General features: G+C 44.1%; 5 protein-coding genes across 5 annotated transcripts; 2 read left to right on the top strand and 3 right to left on the bottom strand.

Annotated features, from left to right (window-relative positions):
• Positions 1–1,578: 1,578 nt before the first annotated feature.
• ATNIH1004_009152 (uncharacterized protein) lies at positions 1,579–2,235 on the top strand (the record flags this gene model as incomplete). The annotated part of the gene is made up of 1 exon (XM_033573750.1): positions 1,579–2,235. The coding sequence occupies one exon, from the start codon at positions 1,579–1,581 to the stop codon at positions 2,233–2,235; it is 657 nt and encodes a 218-aa protein (XP_033424302.1).
• Positions 2,236–7,293: 5,058 nt separating this feature from the next.
• On the bottom strand, positions 7,294–7,902 carry ATNIH1004_009151 (uncharacterized protein; the record flags this gene model as incomplete). Its single annotated transcript, XM_033573749.1, has 1 exon — positions 7,294–7,902. One exon carries the CDS (start codon positions 7,900–7,902, stop codon positions 7,294–7,296), a length of 609 nt encoding a protein of 202 aa, XP_033424301.1.
• Positions 7,903–8,136: 234 nt separating this feature from the next.
• ATNIH1004_009150 (uncharacterized protein) lies at positions 8,137–8,835 on the bottom strand (the record flags this gene model as incomplete). The annotated part of the gene is made up of 2 exons (XM_033573748.1): positions 8,137–8,574; positions 8,620–8,835. 2 exons carry the CDS (start codon positions 8,833–8,835, stop codon positions 8,137–8,139), a joined length of 654 nt encoding a protein of 217 aa, XP_033424300.1.
• A 3,296-nt stretch (positions 8,836–12,131) lies between these two features.
• Positions 12,132–13,100, bottom strand: ATNIH1004_009149 (uncharacterized protein; the record flags this gene model as incomplete). Its single annotated transcript, XM_033573747.1, has 1 exon — positions 12,132–13,100. One exon carries the CDS (start codon positions 13,098–13,100, stop codon positions 12,132–12,134), a length of 969 nt encoding a protein of 322 aa, XP_033424299.1.
• A 708-nt stretch (positions 13,101–13,808) lies between these two features.
• On the top strand, positions 13,809–16,245 carry ATNIH1004_009148 (uncharacterized protein; the record flags this gene model as incomplete). The annotated part of the gene is made up of 4 exons (XM_033573746.1): positions 13,809–13,892; positions 13,938–14,503; positions 14,551–14,996; positions 15,182–16,245. 4 exons carry the CDS (start codon positions 13,809–13,811, stop codon positions 16,243–16,245), a joined length of 2,160 nt encoding a protein of 719 aa, XP_033424298.1.
• Between the last annotated feature and the right edge of the window lie 1,817 nt (positions 16,246–18,062).

The raw sequence follows: 18,062 nt of genomic DNA, 5'->3' as shown, positions 1-18,062 counted from the left end.
TACAATATGAACATCATATTATATAATGACTGATGTAATGCTGAATCTATTCCATATGAAGTTCAATTGTTTACTGAGTTGAGCCCCAGTTGACAATATTAGGCAGTTCACTTTATGATCTACCCTAGATGTACCCTACCTCCACAACTATTTATGAAGCCTGCATGTCGTCCTTTGATTATCCTGGACTGCCAGGAACTAGAACATCCTGAAAGCCAGCTTGATAATTTGGTTTTAATTAATTTAAATCTATGATATAATAGTTTTACTACTGGTCGTACCAAGTAACTGCAATGTTAAAGATGAACATACAGTGTCAAGAAAAAACATCTCACGTATTTTCACATTCAGCTGACTAGAATATAATAATAAGATGACCTCCCATTTACTTGCCTGTAACATATTCCATATTAATCATACTTTTAATTGTGGCACAGCCGCTTTCGATTAACTGGTTTAGGTGTTGGTTTCATACGGTTCTCTGCTGCGTCGTTAGTCAAGCGCTAGTACGACATTTTCTTCCCCGTTGAGGACTTTTCAGGGGCGTGCTCAAATGCCTAAGAGACCTGCTAAATATATTCCGGGAAGAATGCGAGGAGGAAACTAAGCATGGGCATATGGCATGAAGTGATGCAAAACGTACAGGATTTGGCGAAAGAGTCTGACAAATTGTATGTTTGACCGACTCAGCCTTATATTTTGTAGTGTGTTGCTCTAACCAAGCATATATTTCACCAAGCTTTAGTTTCCTTTGAGGTGCGTCCAGTATACATAGGCGAAGAAGCTCTGCGTATGTACCGTTAACACGACCCTCCTCCCCAGATTCTACCTCACTAGAGCCCTTCCTCCCGAGAGCACTACAGGTCGAAGATTTGCCTTTCAGCTCTTTTTCAATTCTGCCTGTGGATGCTAGAGAAAGCTTCGGCTGTTGGACTGCTGCAACGGCGCTTATGGTACAAGAGCAAAGCTCGTCATTATTGGGTCCGGCATCTTTGCATTGTCGAGCCCCCGAAAACGGGTCTCTCTGCAGTCGACGATTTCTGGTTCCTAGCATCCAGGCATTAGGAATTGTTTCTATCACTCGACATTCTTTTTCACCAAATGCTTTCTGTTTGCTGTATATAGACAATTTTAGGTCCTGAAACAGAACCTGGTGAAAGGCGGACTTCAGGGTTGCCACATAAACTGTTGACCACTCAGCCAAGTTCTACACAACCTGGCAACTATTTACCATGTCTCGAAGACTTAATATCGCCATTGATCTTTTCCAGTAGTGAATCTTCGAGAAATATTTTACCTGAAAAGTCACTGACAATGTGTTTTGCAAGGTTATACCAAACATCAGTTGGAAGAAGAAAGAGCAATAGGATATGATAAAGTTGCAAGTGGTCTGTATATTTGAGTGATGAATCCAATAGTTTGAAAGAGACCGGTTCTTCAGGGCCGTATAGGGCAGATAGCAGTCCGTTAAGAAGATCCGACAACCCTTCAAAAGCGGTAAGGAGACAAGAGGATGTTGCCACATTGCCTCCCAAACCTTGTGCTTCATTCGCCTCTCTTCCAACAGAATTACGTTTGATGGTCTGGGAATATACATGGCCCACAACTCAGGTCATCGAAGCCGCATCCTGGGAGACGTTTGACGACGACGAATATGAAGAATCCACTATCCTGCGTCCAGTTGGTACTCTGAATACACTCCTGGGGGCAGATTTTAGCTGCAGACACTTGGAAATTCGTTCTCCCGTGGAGCATTGCCTGCCCCCTATTGCCCTCTGGATATGTCATGAATCCCGCGTTCATACGCTAAAACAATATACCTTAATCCAACATCCGGATCTTTCAGAATGTTCCTTCTACTTTAGTCCTCGTCGAGATCTTCTGTGGCTAAGTTGCGATATCACGAGTGAAACCGAGCGCCTAGACGAACTACAAGCATCGTATGGGGCTTCGCTTGACAACTTTCGGGCTCTCCTTGCTGAGGATACGGAATGGGAATTTTGGGACCAAGACCAATCTTCTTCGCCTCTCCTGTCGATCTTGCCTGCGCTCCAAACCATTGTGCTAGTAGCGGATGATTTTGATGATGACGGCACCCCAAATACATATAGCTCTGAGGAGTATCGTAAGCTTGCTGCTGACTATCGAAACGAATATTCTAAGTTTTGCGAATCTCTACGGCTTAATAAGCCATTTCAACTTGAGTATATTGACCGTGGTGGTAATTCATACTAAATGATTTCGCGAGTTAACTGATCTGGGCGGCAATCCTGTCCTGAGGCTCTCTGAGAGATGTATATGAATATATTAACATACATACCTTCATTCATAACCGAGAATTAATCCGAGTTTCAGGCGGCAGGCCGATTTTGCAGCGATTCGGAGGCGGCCGTCTCCTCTCACTTGGTAGCTTGCGGGTATAAATTTTTCTGGCGTCACTAGACGAAGATGTATACATTTAAAATAGAGCACTTTATGGAGTGTGGACATAGTTCACATCGAATTATCTACATAATCCTTGGCCTATACCGCCTCCCACATTTTTCGTTCGGACTTTAATTGCAGAGGCGTTGCAGAGGTCCCATTTCCCCGTAATAACAACAGTCTTCCTCTATATTACAACATCAGTTGCCGAACTTGGCCACCTATGTTTCCATCGAGACAGTTTCTAACTCATCACCTTCCTTATCCTGCTCTTCTTGTCGCTTGTCATACAGCCGTCTTCGATTGACTCTAGGAGCATACTTAGGTGTTGGCTTCACACCATTCTTTGCTGCTTCGTTGGTCAAGCGCCAGCATGCCACCTTTTTTCCAGTGGACGATTTTTCTGGAGCCTGTTCGAATGCCTAAAAGGCCTGTTAACTATTACCCTATAAAAAACATGTCGGTGGAGACCGAACAAGTGTATAGAGCTTGGGGAACGTACAGGATTTAAGCAGAGAGTCTGGCAGATTGTATGCTTGAATGACCCAGCCTTGCACTTTGTAGTGTGTTGCTCGAACCAGATATATATTTTGTTGAGCTTTAGTTTTTTTTCAGGTGCCTCCAGCATACATAGGCGAAGAAGCTCTGCATATGTACCGTGAACACGATTCTTGTCTTTGGGTTTTATCTTTCCAGGGCCCTTCCTCCAGGGAGTACTAGAGCCGGAAGGTCTGCCTCTTGGCCGTCTTTCAATTCTGCCTGTAGGCTTTTTAGGCAGTAAGATGGGTGCCGGAGAGTGTCTCGGGTGTTGGACTGCTGCAACTGCGTCGATACTACAAGAACAAGATTTTTCAGTGTTAGTTCCCGCATCCTTGCACTGGCGGGAGCCCAAAGACCAGTCTGGCCGCGGTCGACAGTTTCCCGTTCCTAGCATCCAGGCGTCTAGCATTGTTTCTATTACTCGATATTCTGTTTCACGAAATGCATTCCGGTGGTTGTGTATAGACATCTTCAAATCCTGAAATGGAAGCTGAAGAAGGGCGGACTTCAGGGCTGCGACATAATCTGCTTACAACTCAGTCCAGTTCTAGTCCACTCGCAGCCTGGCAATGACTTACCATGGCTTGATAACTCAACCTGCCCATTAATCCTTTCCAACAGAGTATTTTCCAGTGTTATTTTATCTGAAAACTTGCTAGCAATATATTTTGTAAGCTTGTGCCAAGCGTCTTTTGGAAGAAGAGAAACCAATAATTGACGATAAAGCTGCAGGTGTCGTGTATCTCCGAGTAGCGGATCTAATGATTGGAAAGGCCGCGGTGCTCCTGGACTATGTGCTTTAGAGTGTGGTGCCTCGCTCTTATTACTTTGAGACAACCACAACAACCACATCTCCTTGTCACGGGCTTTCACTATCTGAGCGGCTCGTTCTCCAGGGGTCATGAGGAGGGTTAGTGAACAGCATTCCTAGTTGGTATGGTTACTTACAAATATCCCATAGACGCAATTTTCTCTGCAACAAATACACCAGTGTTCTCCAATAAACCATTCATAATTGACTTGTGCATCAGGAAAGACGATTGAATGCAATCTCTTGCAACATTTATGGCACACAAAATATGGAATAAAGTTTATCTGTTGACCAAGCATATCTTGAGCTAAATTTGAAGTTGCATGCTCCTCGATACTAGAAGATCCGCCGATAGGAGGCTGGTGTCCTGTAGCACCTAGAGTCTGTTTAGCCCTATATGTGCAAGAGAATTAAAAAATTGCTTACCTATCTGATAATATAACGCATTATCCGGCATACTCAGATAATCCATTCTCGATGTAGAATAAATTGTTTACCTTGTTATCCAACCTGACTGTGTGAACATGAAAGACAATTGTTTATCACCTGAGTTTATTGGAGCTTGACAGTTATGGCAATTATGGCCCTTGACGTCCTTCCAGTCAAATCTGGTAAAGTTTGTTTAATCTTTTGTGCAAGGAATCAACTTGCTGAAAACCTTTGAAGTAGGGAGAAAGGACAGATGTATTTTCCATGGGCTAACCTTGTCCCTTTATATACCAATGTAGTGGCCCACTTCTTTGGTTACTTACAAGGGTCGGCAAAAATAGAACATTGCCGTAGTGGATAGCAACTGGCCTATGGCAACCCATCTATTGCAGTTATATGTGACGTACTTAAAATTACATTTTTGCTTACAACTACTGGTGATATTTTTGTCGTGACGGATTACTAGCCCAGATATTATATCCTCCTAGTCTGATACCCCTTTAATTATAAATGTACAAGGCTACTGTTTTGCTCAAAAATAAATACAGAAGTAATACTATTGATACAGCTGTTACTTTAACATCAGCTAAAGTCACCTCAGTTGTTTGTAGCTGGCTTTAGTCCGGATGTAACTCGGCTATTAAATGGCACTTAGCAAATTATCCAACATATACTAGAGTGATAGGTACTTACACTTGCAGGAAGCCTTTAACTCCTTTCCTAAGAGCCTGTCGTGCTATTGCGCAACTAATAAAGTTTCTAAGTAGCGCTTCTGGAGATTCTTGTCGAAGAGCTCCAAACTATATGATTCAAATCCATCTGCCCAGTTCTTAACTATCGCTCTTGCCAGGGGATCGGGGTACTTTGGGTCCAGGGGTATATTGTAAACATGGTCAACCACATTAATAAAACCACGGCGTTCAAATTCTGCGGGATATAAAAGAGGTAGGTCTAAAAACCTCCCGCTTCTCCGATAGGCATCATCCATGTCGTGGTAGAAACGATGAAGGGCCGTTTCGTCGCCGGATTCTTGTAACCAAATTGTGGTATCCCAAATCTCAACCACTCCTCCAGGCACACAGCACCTATAGCGAGCGTTAGGCATATATATATTATCGACATTGTGAAGATTACCGGTATACTCCATCCATAAGACATGTTAAGAGTTGGCGGTCGCCACCTAGCGAGCCAATATGGATGATATCAATATTTTGAAAGGGAGTATGCCAGTCCTGCTCAGTGAGGTCGTCAATTAAGAACTCGCAGTTGACCGGAACCCTGTTTCAAATTAATTACTCTAGTCACCCAATTTGGAGCAGTCCATACCACTCGTCTTGCATATAAACCAGGTCAACCCCATAAACCTGAATAGTCACTCTCGTTTCTCCAAAAGGAATTATTTGGCCTTACATGCGAATCCGGGTTCCTATCAGCTAAAGGGTCCGAAAATTAGCAACTTTATAATGAGAAAACGCCGCAGGAATAAGTACCAAATTCAATAGCCCAGTGGCCAACGCCAGTTCTAAGATCTAATACAGCTCGAGGTGGATTAGCAGGAATTGGAGACAGCCTGCTCTGAAACAGCTTGAAAAATAGAAGAAATTGCTCGGCTGCTCTTTTGGTTAGTAAGTATTAAGAAAATAGAGCATACTAGAGAATACTAACCTTGCCGTTCTTTCTCTCTCTTAATATAATTCGGTCAGCAACATCCTAGAAAGTACAGGGGTACATACTTCGTCAGTTGGCCAGGGGTATTGCTCTTCGTTATTTGCTGGATAATACCGTCCATTTTTGTAGACTGTTTCGCATACAGAGCCTTCCAAGCCCTCCAGTTCTATCATGCACCTGCGAACAAATCAGATTGGGACAAACACAATTCCATGGCAGCAAGCATGTACTCATCACAAAATCCTTCATCAGATGAATACGCTTCAATTGGCCCTGTCTCCATTCTTCTAGCTTTAGCCGTAGGGGTGAATTTGGTGGATTTAGGAAAACAACATAGCTGATAACTTAGGATGTAGATCTGGTATGGGTTCCTCCACCTCCTTTATAAGTCTCACCGCCTGGTATTACCTAACCCACTTCTTACCTTTCATAGACTAATGCCTCCGAACGAAGCCAATTACGATAACAGGAGCTAAAAAAGACAGAGTTTTTTATTTAAAAAACAGATAGCATGGTTACTAACGCTAAAATAATTAAGTTTCCTATCCTCTTACTATCCAAGAATAGTCAGTCTAGGATGGATTCACTTGCTATAGTAAAAGTTAGAGGGAAGCCATAAAAAAAGTAGTTGAAACTACCTGCAAGCGTCTCGTTCGTTATTTTGGTATTCATGTTCCAGCTTTCTGTACATGTTCGTTATTTCAAGAGCCCGTTGCACGGTTTCCTTGAGGTTTCCCATCTTAGAGAGGTCAGCAGCATTTACTTAACTTATTACATTTTACTAAACATAGCTCACTTACTATCAGTCCGTCTTTGCATTCGGTCTTACAATAGGCGCAGCAACGCTTCCCCTCAGCGGGAACGTACTTGGCGCCTTTATTAATAATCTGTTGTGAGAAGAATTGATGGCAATTCTTACACAAAGCATCCGTCTCGGTAGGCTGATAGGAATTGGAGTCCATGTTGACAAATCTTCGTCAGGGAGTTCAGCACGTATGATATATTGAAGGCAAATTTCTTACAGCGTGGGAGGTGGGAATAAATACAAAAGCCTGAAATAGTGAGTTGTATTTTTTTAATCTCTCGCTATATTAAACGTTCACGAGAATGCTTAGATGCCTACATAATACGTGTCCCAAGCGTGGCAGGCAGCCCACATAAAAGGGAAGAGTGTGATGCAGGTCGTCAGACTCACGAATTAAATTATTGCTTCAATATGATCAGTAACTACCAAGGGGCGAAAGTTACATTGACAAACTGATATACCGGTTGACCGAAACACAGCCAATAATGGGATTTCGGGGCTTGTGGCGGCGCTCACCCAGTGTTCAAGTGCAGCGAATAGGATCCGAGGCCGGAGTTGAGCATGAACCCTCTAACTCTAAAGCCCGAGAACTAGTTTTGAGGGATTCTACAGATCATCAGGACAAGCGAAAGAGATGGTGGGTCAGCACACTAACCGATGTGATAGTTGTACCATGCTTGGTATCCATGAGCCCACAAGCAGAGGGGAAGCGTGCAGCCAACAGAATATCGACTACTTTAATAACTGTATGGCTTTGCTTCTTCGTCCCGTGCAAGTGCTGGAGTTTCGGGAATCCGGGAGAGACACAAGGAGATTCCCGGAACTCCAACACCTCCTCAATACGGAGAAGGATCTGACCAGACCGTAATGCCTCTCTAACAAATGTAGAGGCCTCTAGCCCTTGGTTGCGCAGAAATTTGCTAACCATGCCGTAGGTCTTTGGGATGACCATACCCCTATCCAACGGTCTATTGTTGGGCCATTGCTCCCTTTCCAATGCCAAAGACCTTGAACCCAGTAGTCGATAAAAACTCCTATCCCAGGGGTCTTCTCCACTCATGAACAGAGCAGCTAATCGGATGTCTTGGTCTGGTTTGGGATTGATACTCAAGACTAACTTGGTCTGGTCCTTTTCAAAATATTTTGAGACGTTATTCAATTGGCATAGTACACAATCAAAAATATCCTTCGCCTGGATAATACGCTGGGACTTCCTTCCCGCCATGACGGATAGAATTAGTTGTCCAGCAGCCTGCAAGCTGAAATAGTCCACTGGAGATCATAGAATCTCGAGGTGAAGGACCGGATGCGCTTTACCAATTTTGGTTAGTTTGCATACGCCCTCTACACCTACTTTTCACGCCAGAGGATGTAAAAGTATAGACTAAGGTTACCAATACGGGAGTCTTATCTTACACAAAGAATACGTGCTCGATCCGTGAGATCCAGTTATAACTAGTCAAACTTTCATGAACGGAAATGCATAAGGCGATTGGATGTACGGCCCCATTGGATGGGAAGAAAATCCCACCCAAATCATCTTCATACCACCATTCGGCGACGGTTGAACAAAGGTCGCCCCTTCAACTGGAAGGACCCAGTATTGCTCAACCACAATCCGGTGAATATCTCGTTCATTCTGGCAGTAAAATTGCTCGACACTCTGATGATGGGAGCCAGTACAAATCCCAAACAACCCGTTATCCCAGTCGGCATTTCCTGTTAGCGGAATAAAGAAGGAAATCGCATCATGGGTGTGAATGGGGTGTACTGTCATGAAGTCAAGTGGCAACTTCTGGTCAGACTCGGGAACGGCGACGCACTCCACCATACTGGGCCCCTGCATTATAAGCTCCTCGACTTTTTTTCCAAATCGGGTTTCGAGGTGACGCCTGACCTTTTCAACTTTAGCTAGATCCTGAGAATTCTAGGTGGAGCGTACCTCTGGGTCCGACGTCAGAAATCCCGCATCCGGCAATTTACAGTAATGGAAGGATGGCGTGGTTATTTTTTCGATCTTTTCGCAGTCTTGTTCCATTTTCATAACTCCCGCTGGATTACTGAGGGGGAACCGGGTATAACCATCCCGCTCCATTTCCTCGTGTGCAGATTTAAGGACAAAATCATCGATAATATCGATATCGGTAGTGTCCTCCATTTTAGTTAACACTAACCCACAAGCAATATGACTAAGGAAGAAAGTAAATCCGATCTGGAGTGTACACAAAGTCCACGACTAAACCGACATCTTTATTTATATCCACCGTCAGCGTCCCAGGCTACCTGATAAATCAATTTAAAAAAAAATAATGATAATACTCATGCTATAAGTACAGATAATTTTTTCCAATCCAAAGCGCAATGGCGTGCAATGCTGTCTGCCACTTAAAAGCTTCCAAAATATCATTAGAAAGTATGTAGATAAATTGAGCATTGAGGTATGATTTGCTGTTTCTTGGAGTTCGGAATTCCTACACAGGCTGTCAGTAGCGTATAAAGATCAGCATGCCGAAACTTACATCTCCCAAAGATAGCATTTGATTGCGAAATATTAAAAAGTATGGGCCGTCTAGTCTTCACTTACCTTGTTTGGTTCTATATATGCATTGCGAACGCTACATTAATAACGGCGAACTGAGTCTGCGCTAAAATATATTAATGAATAATAATAGCTATCCTCTGAAAATGGATTGACCATATAACCCTTATCCCTATATGGCATACATAACCGGGAGAGCTGCCAAACCCAATAACTGGGATAGCCCTCTATAAGTAAAGTACATGTACTCTGAACCTCAGCTGTTTTTATCTGGATTTAGGTACCTGTTTTGTTGACTCCAGTACTTCAGTAAACGTAATCCGGAATCCGATCCCTCCAGAAACTCCCGATGTATTATATAATCCTGGAAATGAATATATGTTACTCCGTGCTTTGTTTCTTCTACTGTCTCGGTAAGAATGAAATTGTCTCCGTCCTCGTCTGAAATGCATACTTGGTTCTGTCTTCTGTCAGTGTGCAAAATTTAAATTAAACTGAACGACTCACCGCTATCGATTCCAGCTTATCAACTGTTGTTATCCTTGTAGAATCGACTGACTGATTTCTTGCTATAAAGCATCAGCTCCATACGTTTACCGTACGGTTGAAAACCTACAGGAGGGACTTGGATCTTGCTCATCGGTGTCTCGCCAATAGACTGACTGATCGCTTGCTATAAAACATCAGCTCCATACCTATACGGTACGGTTGAAAACCTACAGGGGCAACATGGATCTTGCTCATCGGTGTCTCGGCTTACGCAACTGAACCAAGACGAGCCTTGTCGTAATGCGCATTGGAAGAGCCAGACGGCGTCAGACCAGAGATTGTACAGGATTTCCATAGCGTAAATAAAACAAGAAGAAGCTCCGTAGCAAACCTGGCCGCTCCCTCAGGCTAAGTATTGTGTTTACTTCGGTATTCCACTCCGAGAAGTTTTTGTCTAGGAAACATGGTTTAAATGCCTTCTTAGAAGTTCTTATGTACAACGTCGAATGCAGCAGATTTGATGTGTCCCTCGTGTCCCCACAGCGATCTCCACTACGATAATGTTAGAGACAGGGGGGTAGTCAATATACTTTTCAGAATAATAATTAATCGGGCAGGTGTATTCCTTCCCCCCAGTCGTTCTAGGTAGCGTGAGTTTCGGACTTTAGCAACTCATTAATGTCAACTCCGATTAAATAATTGCTTCCGAAATTTAAAGCAGGGTTGCGTTACTTGTTCGTGTCTGCTAGGCACAGCAGTGATTAGATCCTGGTCCTTGGCGGCAAGCAGACAGTAAGTCGATCCGATAGGGATTAATTTATCAAAGCGATTATATCAACACTAACTATCTATCATGCACCTGTTAAGCTCTAAGTTAAGCGCATACAAAGACCAACCGGAGAAAAAGTAGGATGTAGTGAGAGATATCCTACTTAACTGATATTTCATTCAGTTGTGCTTCCTGGCTTGTTTTCGAGCTGTGTAGAATCACCTTGATAGGAGAAATTGAATTCACCCTGATAACAATGAATTTGAGCCAAAAGGATGCCCAGCGAGCCATAGCTTCAAGCTGGTCAGTGCTCCGGCCGGAGAAAGTGAGAGATAAACTTTGATCACTCTTACAAAAGTACTATCCAGACTAGTATCAAGTAACCATATGTACATTAATAATGTGTGATCAGTTAATTTTGGCGGAGCGCACAGCTTGGCACAGAGGTCTGTGTGGAAGTCCCATCTTCAGTTACCATAGCTAGTAAAAGAATAACTCAAATAGTATACCCTGCACAGCAATCTATGGAAAGAAAAACATGCAGTACTATCGATAGCGAGAATCCGGAACTTCAGTAGTCTATTCCAGAGGGTATGGGAACAAGGACGCTAATGCTGTAGAGTTCTTTTACCAGTTACTCGTAATGGACATTGATATGCCCCGAAGAATCTTAGTACTAGCCAATGGTTCTTCCCCTCGAAGGATTTGCTGCAAAGCATAATCCTTCTACCAAAAAGGCCATACAGTATACACAATCAAGGAATAGCACATCATAACAGTAAGAAACGATAATCGGGGCAGTGAAGGCCTACCAATAGATTCAGCTTAGTAGGACAATTTAAATGGGCTCACTCACATTTAGCTAGACCATGGCTTGCAGGCCCAGCAACATTCGTGTGCGCACATATCATTCTTGCCGTCTTTTTCAATATTCATGATACACATCCCAACCTCATTTGGGCCCTGTTCACATGTGCAACACCTCCATTTTCCATTAAAATGCGTATAGGGGCAGCTGTTCTCACAAAACGTCCCAGTCTGTTTCTGATCTGTTGTCCTCTTGTCCTTGCACATAATCTTTCTTCCTGTAGATGGATTCGTGGTGGCCTTGGGGCAGTAATTAATCGAGTGCGAGAAGTGTTTACCACACTTGTACTTTTTCACGATGTTGCGACACATTGCGTGTTCTATCCTGACATAAATCGATGGTAGGCTGTGTACGAAATAGAGAGTATGCTGGGGAGCAAGAGGATATGTGCTCCGGAGCTGATACTTATATAGGTGTGCGCACCTATAGAAGGATATCCTGGCATATTCAGGTCTGTATGATCCCTTTGCCCCTGAATCGATTGCCTATAGATGTTGAAATGAGCTAGATAGTGTTCGTGTTCCTCATTTCGCCAGTAGCCTTTCTCGGAGTTTCTCACGGTACGGATGCTGTCTCAAGTTTCTCCAAAATGCTTGAAAGCAGTTAATGATAGCGCATTTCTCCTTTCAGAGACCTACGAGATATGGGTCTGTCATATCCCATACATACATATATCTCAGAAATTTTGCTCAGGGCTTCATCCTTGCCAACATGGAAACTGTAGCCTTACGTTTACACCAATAGCTCAATCTGGATTTAGTCCATACATTTCGCTGCAAATAACCCTCGTCATAGGCCCAAGAACTTGTCTATATTCATTAACCCTTGCAAATCACCTTCCTTAGTTTCGCAAAGCTCTTCAGAAACCCATCCTTCTGTACACCCACCGCCAAAATCTATGAGCCATGCATTCCTTTGAGAGTCGATTAGGACATTTTCTGCCTTTACGTCGCCCCAAACAATGTCATTCCGATGCAGTAGTTTAACAGAATCTCGGATTTGACAGGCCCATTTCCGGCGCTCTCCAGCTTCAGCTGCCCCCACATCGATATCCCACAGACTGTATTCAGCACCAATGTCCATCAGCAGTATTCCAGGAAATCCTTCTTCGAATCCAATCATTCCCCCCAGCCTGGGCACCCTAAGCAAATGATCAGAAACCTCCAAAGAAGATAACCTTTGAAGAAGGTCTAGTTCGCGTTCGAATGAATCAGTCGCGTTACGTCTAGACATTTTGCAGATAAAAATGTCCCCGTGCACAATGACCTTAAAAATGTAGTCGTCGATAATCGTCTCTATAACTGTAGCATCGGATAACTGATAACATGGAACGGTGGGGTCTGTCTCCAACGATAGATGTATAATATCAGAGCAAGGTAGATCGCCGTTTACTTTGAAGACTTTAGGGACACCCTTGTCAGTCACCAGCTGCAAAAATACTTCGGGGTTTTTGAGGTGCGACTTGAGGCTGTCTCCAAAATAGCGCGCATATGACTTGAAAAAGGGTTGGCAAAGTGGTCCGAGAAAGTCGGCTAGGTCCTCTCGTGCAATCTCCGCCGTCCGACGATTCGCCAGCCTCTTAAGGAACTTCCCTTCAACGGTTTCCGATTGATCAAACTCTTCTGGTGGCTGGCGTGCAAGTCGAACCTTGAACAGTGTTTGCTTGGCCTTTAGGACAACTTCAGCATCACCCTGAACATCGCCATGGCAGTTGATCAAAGCATATGGTACAACCGGTGAAAGACTGCAGTCCGTCATTTTGCAGAAAAGGAGAATATTGTTTAGCTAGAGAGAAGGCGGAAAGAAAAGAGAAATTGACAAAGGTGAACACGCAGATGGGTCAGGGCATCCCTTTATCGCGCTCAGCTTAGACACGCAGGAGAATGCGCCACAATTTCCTATTGCCTAAATCCCACACTCTAACAAATGTAAAAGAAGCAACCGTCCTTGTTACCAAATATCCCCGCAGGACAATCTCAACCTTGTTGTTTACTCAGCTGATGATGGGTCATAGAAAAAAAAAAAGGGCAACCGGTTGTGAAATGTTATGTAAGCAACCCGACCTCTTGCACATACCCGTCACCTCTGACCCACACCGCATACCCCGCATACCGCGAAGGCGGTGTGGGTCAGAGGTGACGGGTAGTTACTATTGGTAGAATAACCAAACTCTCATCTGCGGCTGTACTTTTGGTCTTTCCCGATGTAGCACACCGCCCATTCTGTCTCAGGACATGACTAGCTCCAAGCCTACTTCATGAATGATCTGTTTTGGAAAAATGTCTGGCTAATTTTAGAAACTATTGCGGGGCCAGAATGGCCAATAGAAACAAACAAAGGCGCTCCTGGCTGAGGCAACCTTATTGCGGGGTAAGGCTTACATGAGAAGATCAGGAGAGAGAGTCTACATGACCCCTAAGATTTATCTGGCTTATTCGTTGTGTAGCTTATCACTCGAGCAGCAAAATGGAAGAGGCATCCCAGGCAATCCTCCAGAATGCTTCGGATTTCAGTGGTGGTAAATTTGATTGCAAAACCTTCCTTGGAAGCGTACGTGGAAAAATCTATTGAGGAATCCTAGCTCACTGCATGTAGGTCGTCAGTTCCCTAGTCCGGCATATTGATCATATTCCTCAGGAGCTATTATCACCACTTCTTTCAGCCAAATCTACAACCAAGCCTTCACGGTCTCGCAGAGACGAATCCCTGGAATACATCCGAAAGACCACAAAGGATGATATTGTTTGCTCCAACTATGTGGAGCAACAAATACACCGATTGCAAGAACAGCCTTCTGCATTTTTGGATGGATTTATCGAACATTCTCCGAGGCATGGTGGGGCAAATGTGTTGAGTATCCTCTATGATAAGAACAGAGAAGCTGAAAGTGACTATGCTGTTACGCGCTCGTTTTCGACAACTGCTCTATATCTTTTAGCCAAGGATTTGATGAGATACTTGGGATACAAGAATCTGGCTGGAGGGGCACTCGACGGACTGGTTGACATGATATTCAGAGGTCAAAGTGGGTCAGACGATAGGGAAACTGTGAAGGAGAACGTTAAGAAGTACTACGACGCTGGTAGCAGATGGTATGCATATTCTCAGGCTTTGGGGGGATATGGTTGTTTTTTTTTTCTCCCGCGGCTCCCTATAACTGTGTAAGTTCCACTTCCGCTTTTTACCGAGTTGCGGCTGACAACTTAAGATATGAGGTGTTCCTAAACAAAGGAGATAATTTTATCTTTGCAATTGGCCACTTTACCATTTTAGGTCTACCTGATAAGGTGAAAGATGGTAACGCCAACGAAGTCGGGAACAATATCATATCCTATATCAAATCACGTTTCGATTCGTTCAAGCCGAATATAACGTTAATTAACCCTCATGCGCCTCGGCTGGGAAAAAAGCGCCACACGAAGCCTTCCCGAAAATCACATGGCCGCGCAGAGAAAAAGCAGCGAAGAAATACACATGAGCCTAGTCAGAATCCTGTGGATGCGGAGTCATCTGATGCTCATTTGGCGACCCATGGGCAAGCAGGGGTTCGGGCAACGCAAAACACACCACAGCTTTCCAACGCTCACTTATCATCCGGGCGAGCAGATGGTGTGCAAATTCTTATCCTTCCAAGCTCCGCATCTGCTAACGAATGTCAGTCCAAGGCGATATCCGACATCAAAATAATATAAATATAGTGCCGGGTTCTAATAACCACGTTAACAGTAATGTTGATGAAGCGTCTCCCGAAGATCACCCTGCCTTGCACTCATTACGGGAGGATAGTTTATTAAGGGTCGAATCCTCTGTATTCATTACAAGCTCATCATCACAAACAGTACGGCATCGAAATCATAGTATTTCTTCTCAAATGCAGACTAGCGAAGACATAGCTATGAGAGAATGCAATGCGAAATCAACGAATCAGTCCGCCCCTTGCAACGTCCATGCAGAGCGAGATTTCCGTCTCCAGGCAGACGAGACTCCAACGGAAATACAACCTGGTGATAAACAGCAAGATCATCCAAGCACCGAGAACAGTATGCGTGAAACGCGAATACAAGATGCACAATACCAGTATACGGGGAATTGCGAAACACAACCGTCGTCGATAAGGCCCACTCTAGAATGTCTCCAGGAGTATACCTCGTATCAGCAAGCCAATGAGCTGAACTTATCACCGCAGTCATTCAACATGGAGTCAGAGCATGTTGATAGAAATTCTGACCAAGTAAATATTGGGACCTCATCAAGAACAACTACCCAACTTGGTCAGCATGGCATAGACGGATTGTCTGCATCGGCCGGATCATCCCACCAGATTATCCAAGACGGTCCGTATCAACCAGTCGCTGAGGATCAGCCGGAGGAAGCGCAGAGCGAGCGCACTGAATGCATGGTCGAACATCCTGTTGAACATTTTTGTATCCGGCGATGCGGTGTGAACGAGCATCTCTACCATGCTTATGTGGAACAGCAAGCGAACAGCCTTGATGTGCCATTGCAACCAGCAGAGAGCAGACCAGAGCAGCCCAATCAAACAAATGATGCCAACCTTTTTAGTCATACGGCTGTAAACGGCTTGTCACCGATGCAGATATTATGCGATGGTTCAAGGTATACTTTTAATGACCTGCCCAATCCACTACCGAATTTATCAGACTACGATTGGCAAAATCTCCCTAATCCATTGGTCGCCAGTGCTTCCTCTGAGAGCATCAGGCCAAACCGCTCTCGCTTGCCTGGTCCGTTCAATATCGGATCGCCAAATACTGTTAATAGTATGACCTTTAATTGGCACGATCTCCCGAACCCACTCGATGTTGATGTCCTTACAATCCCAGAATATACTTGGAATAATTTACCGAATCCGCTTAGCCATTATCAACATTCCAATTGGTAGCGTCTCGCTAACAGCCGTCAGGTTGGTAATTCAATCCTAGAAATAGTAAATATACATAATAAAACAATATCAATTAAGCGCTGAAGTTCACGACGCTTGGTGTATTCATATATCTAAAAGCAATAAGATCGCCAACCCCCCTCCAGGTCCCGGAAATGTTATGGGCTCCCATCCACCAAAAATGACATCTTGTCCACTATCCATCGCAGTTTCCTTGTCTATAAATAACCCATTCGTGTGTGACAGTCTTCCCAGTGCAATAAGAATAGCCACTTTTCGTTTGTCTGGAGCGATACCCCTTAAAGTTCCTGGGCGCGGCATAGTATTTATGGTAATCGGATACCATTCTGACAAGAGGTCCGCATAGGGTTCTTTGATTTGCTTATTAAATTTCGATCCGACCCTGGAAATGTTTGACTTATCCTTAACCAACATTAATATATCGAAGCATCGCCGTGAGATGACTACCTACCTCCAGCCAAGCCTCTACAACAGCCAACGCCGCTGATGTCTTCCGCAGAGCATGAAAAGGGTAATAAGGCCCGTTCCCTTCAGGCCTTGAGGTTTCAAAGTGATTGTGTTGAAGAAGTTGCTTTCGTGCATCATCTGCGATAGAGGGATTCACAGCGGAGTGAACATCCCATCTTTGTCGAAATATCTCGTCAGTAGAAGGCCGAGAATCGACTGCTTGCTGGATGCCTTCGTCTTCCGGCATTTCCAATGGCCATACCACGCATTTAAAACATTCAAGGCAAGCCCACCAAGCCAGGAGATAAGATACTGGAATGGATAATTCATTTTAATATAAAATGGGGATCACTGAGGGGCATCTCGGGCCGGAGAAATTAAAATCCTATTGTGCCCAATTTGGTTACTAGGCCATACGCATGTCGTAACAGCCACTTGCTTCATTTACTAGTCCAAAACTAAACCTAGAGGGCCAGTAACGCTGCGAGAGCAGAAACTTCGCCATAAATTTGGTTCCCGGCTCTGGCTTAAACATGAGAATGCATGATGACTTCCTCCAACATTGAGAAGGTTGAGTAGCTTTGTACTAGTAGCGCACTATCGTAAACAGCGAGTGGGTCGACCATGTAGGAAAGTCAACCTCTGTATTCTATATAAATAGCACTATTCAGAACCTTGATACTCCAACAACATATCCGGAAGTGCGGCCAACTCTTCCTGCATCATCGTTCAATGGAGTGTCGGTCATTTTGCTTTGGTGAAAAGGACTGTTTCTCTGGCAAGCCAACTCTTCCTTCCTGACGCGTAACGCTACCGCCAGTTTCCCGGGAGAGTATAAGTAAAAATATGTCAAAGTAGCTTAAAGTTGATAATTAAGAGAAGATCATAATGTAAATGGCCAGTCCATACCTTGGGATTCGGACCAGCACGACTTGGTTAAACACAGTGGGCGGGCACTGAGGGCAAGAAGGCCGACCGAAGAAAGCAGTACAATACCTGATCACGTGCAGAACTAACTGCACGTGGCTACTCACAAGCATCAGTAAAGTCGGTAATTTTACGGGGAAACTATATTCAGTACAACAATATTTTCCAAAAATATGGTAATTATGGCCTTGGTGACTATTTTCTAACTAAATATAGCCTACTCATTTGCGCAGGCAGTCACGAGTTCAGTAAATCTCTAAAGGATACGAAGCATCGCCCAGGTCCTAAGAACAAGCAAAATCCCTCCATCGCATCTCTGTCAACCTGTCCAATAAACCATGCATATCGAACACTAGCCTGGCTGGTTCTGTCATCCTTACTCTGGTACAACGCACTTGCTTAAGATATGGGGGCACTACCAA

Source organism: Aspergillus tanneri (genome assembly GCF_003426965.1).
Source record: "Aspergillus tanneri strain NIH1004 chromosome Unknown AapTan_6_pilon_pilon_pilon, whole genome shotgun sequence".
In the NCBI taxonomy this organism is placed as follows: domain Eukaryota; kingdom Fungi; phylum Ascomycota; class Eurotiomycetes; order Eurotiales; family Aspergillaceae; genus Aspergillus; species Aspergillus tanneri.
Note: the sequence above shows the minus strand (reverse complement) of the source record. Positions and strands in the feature narration are given on the sequence as shown.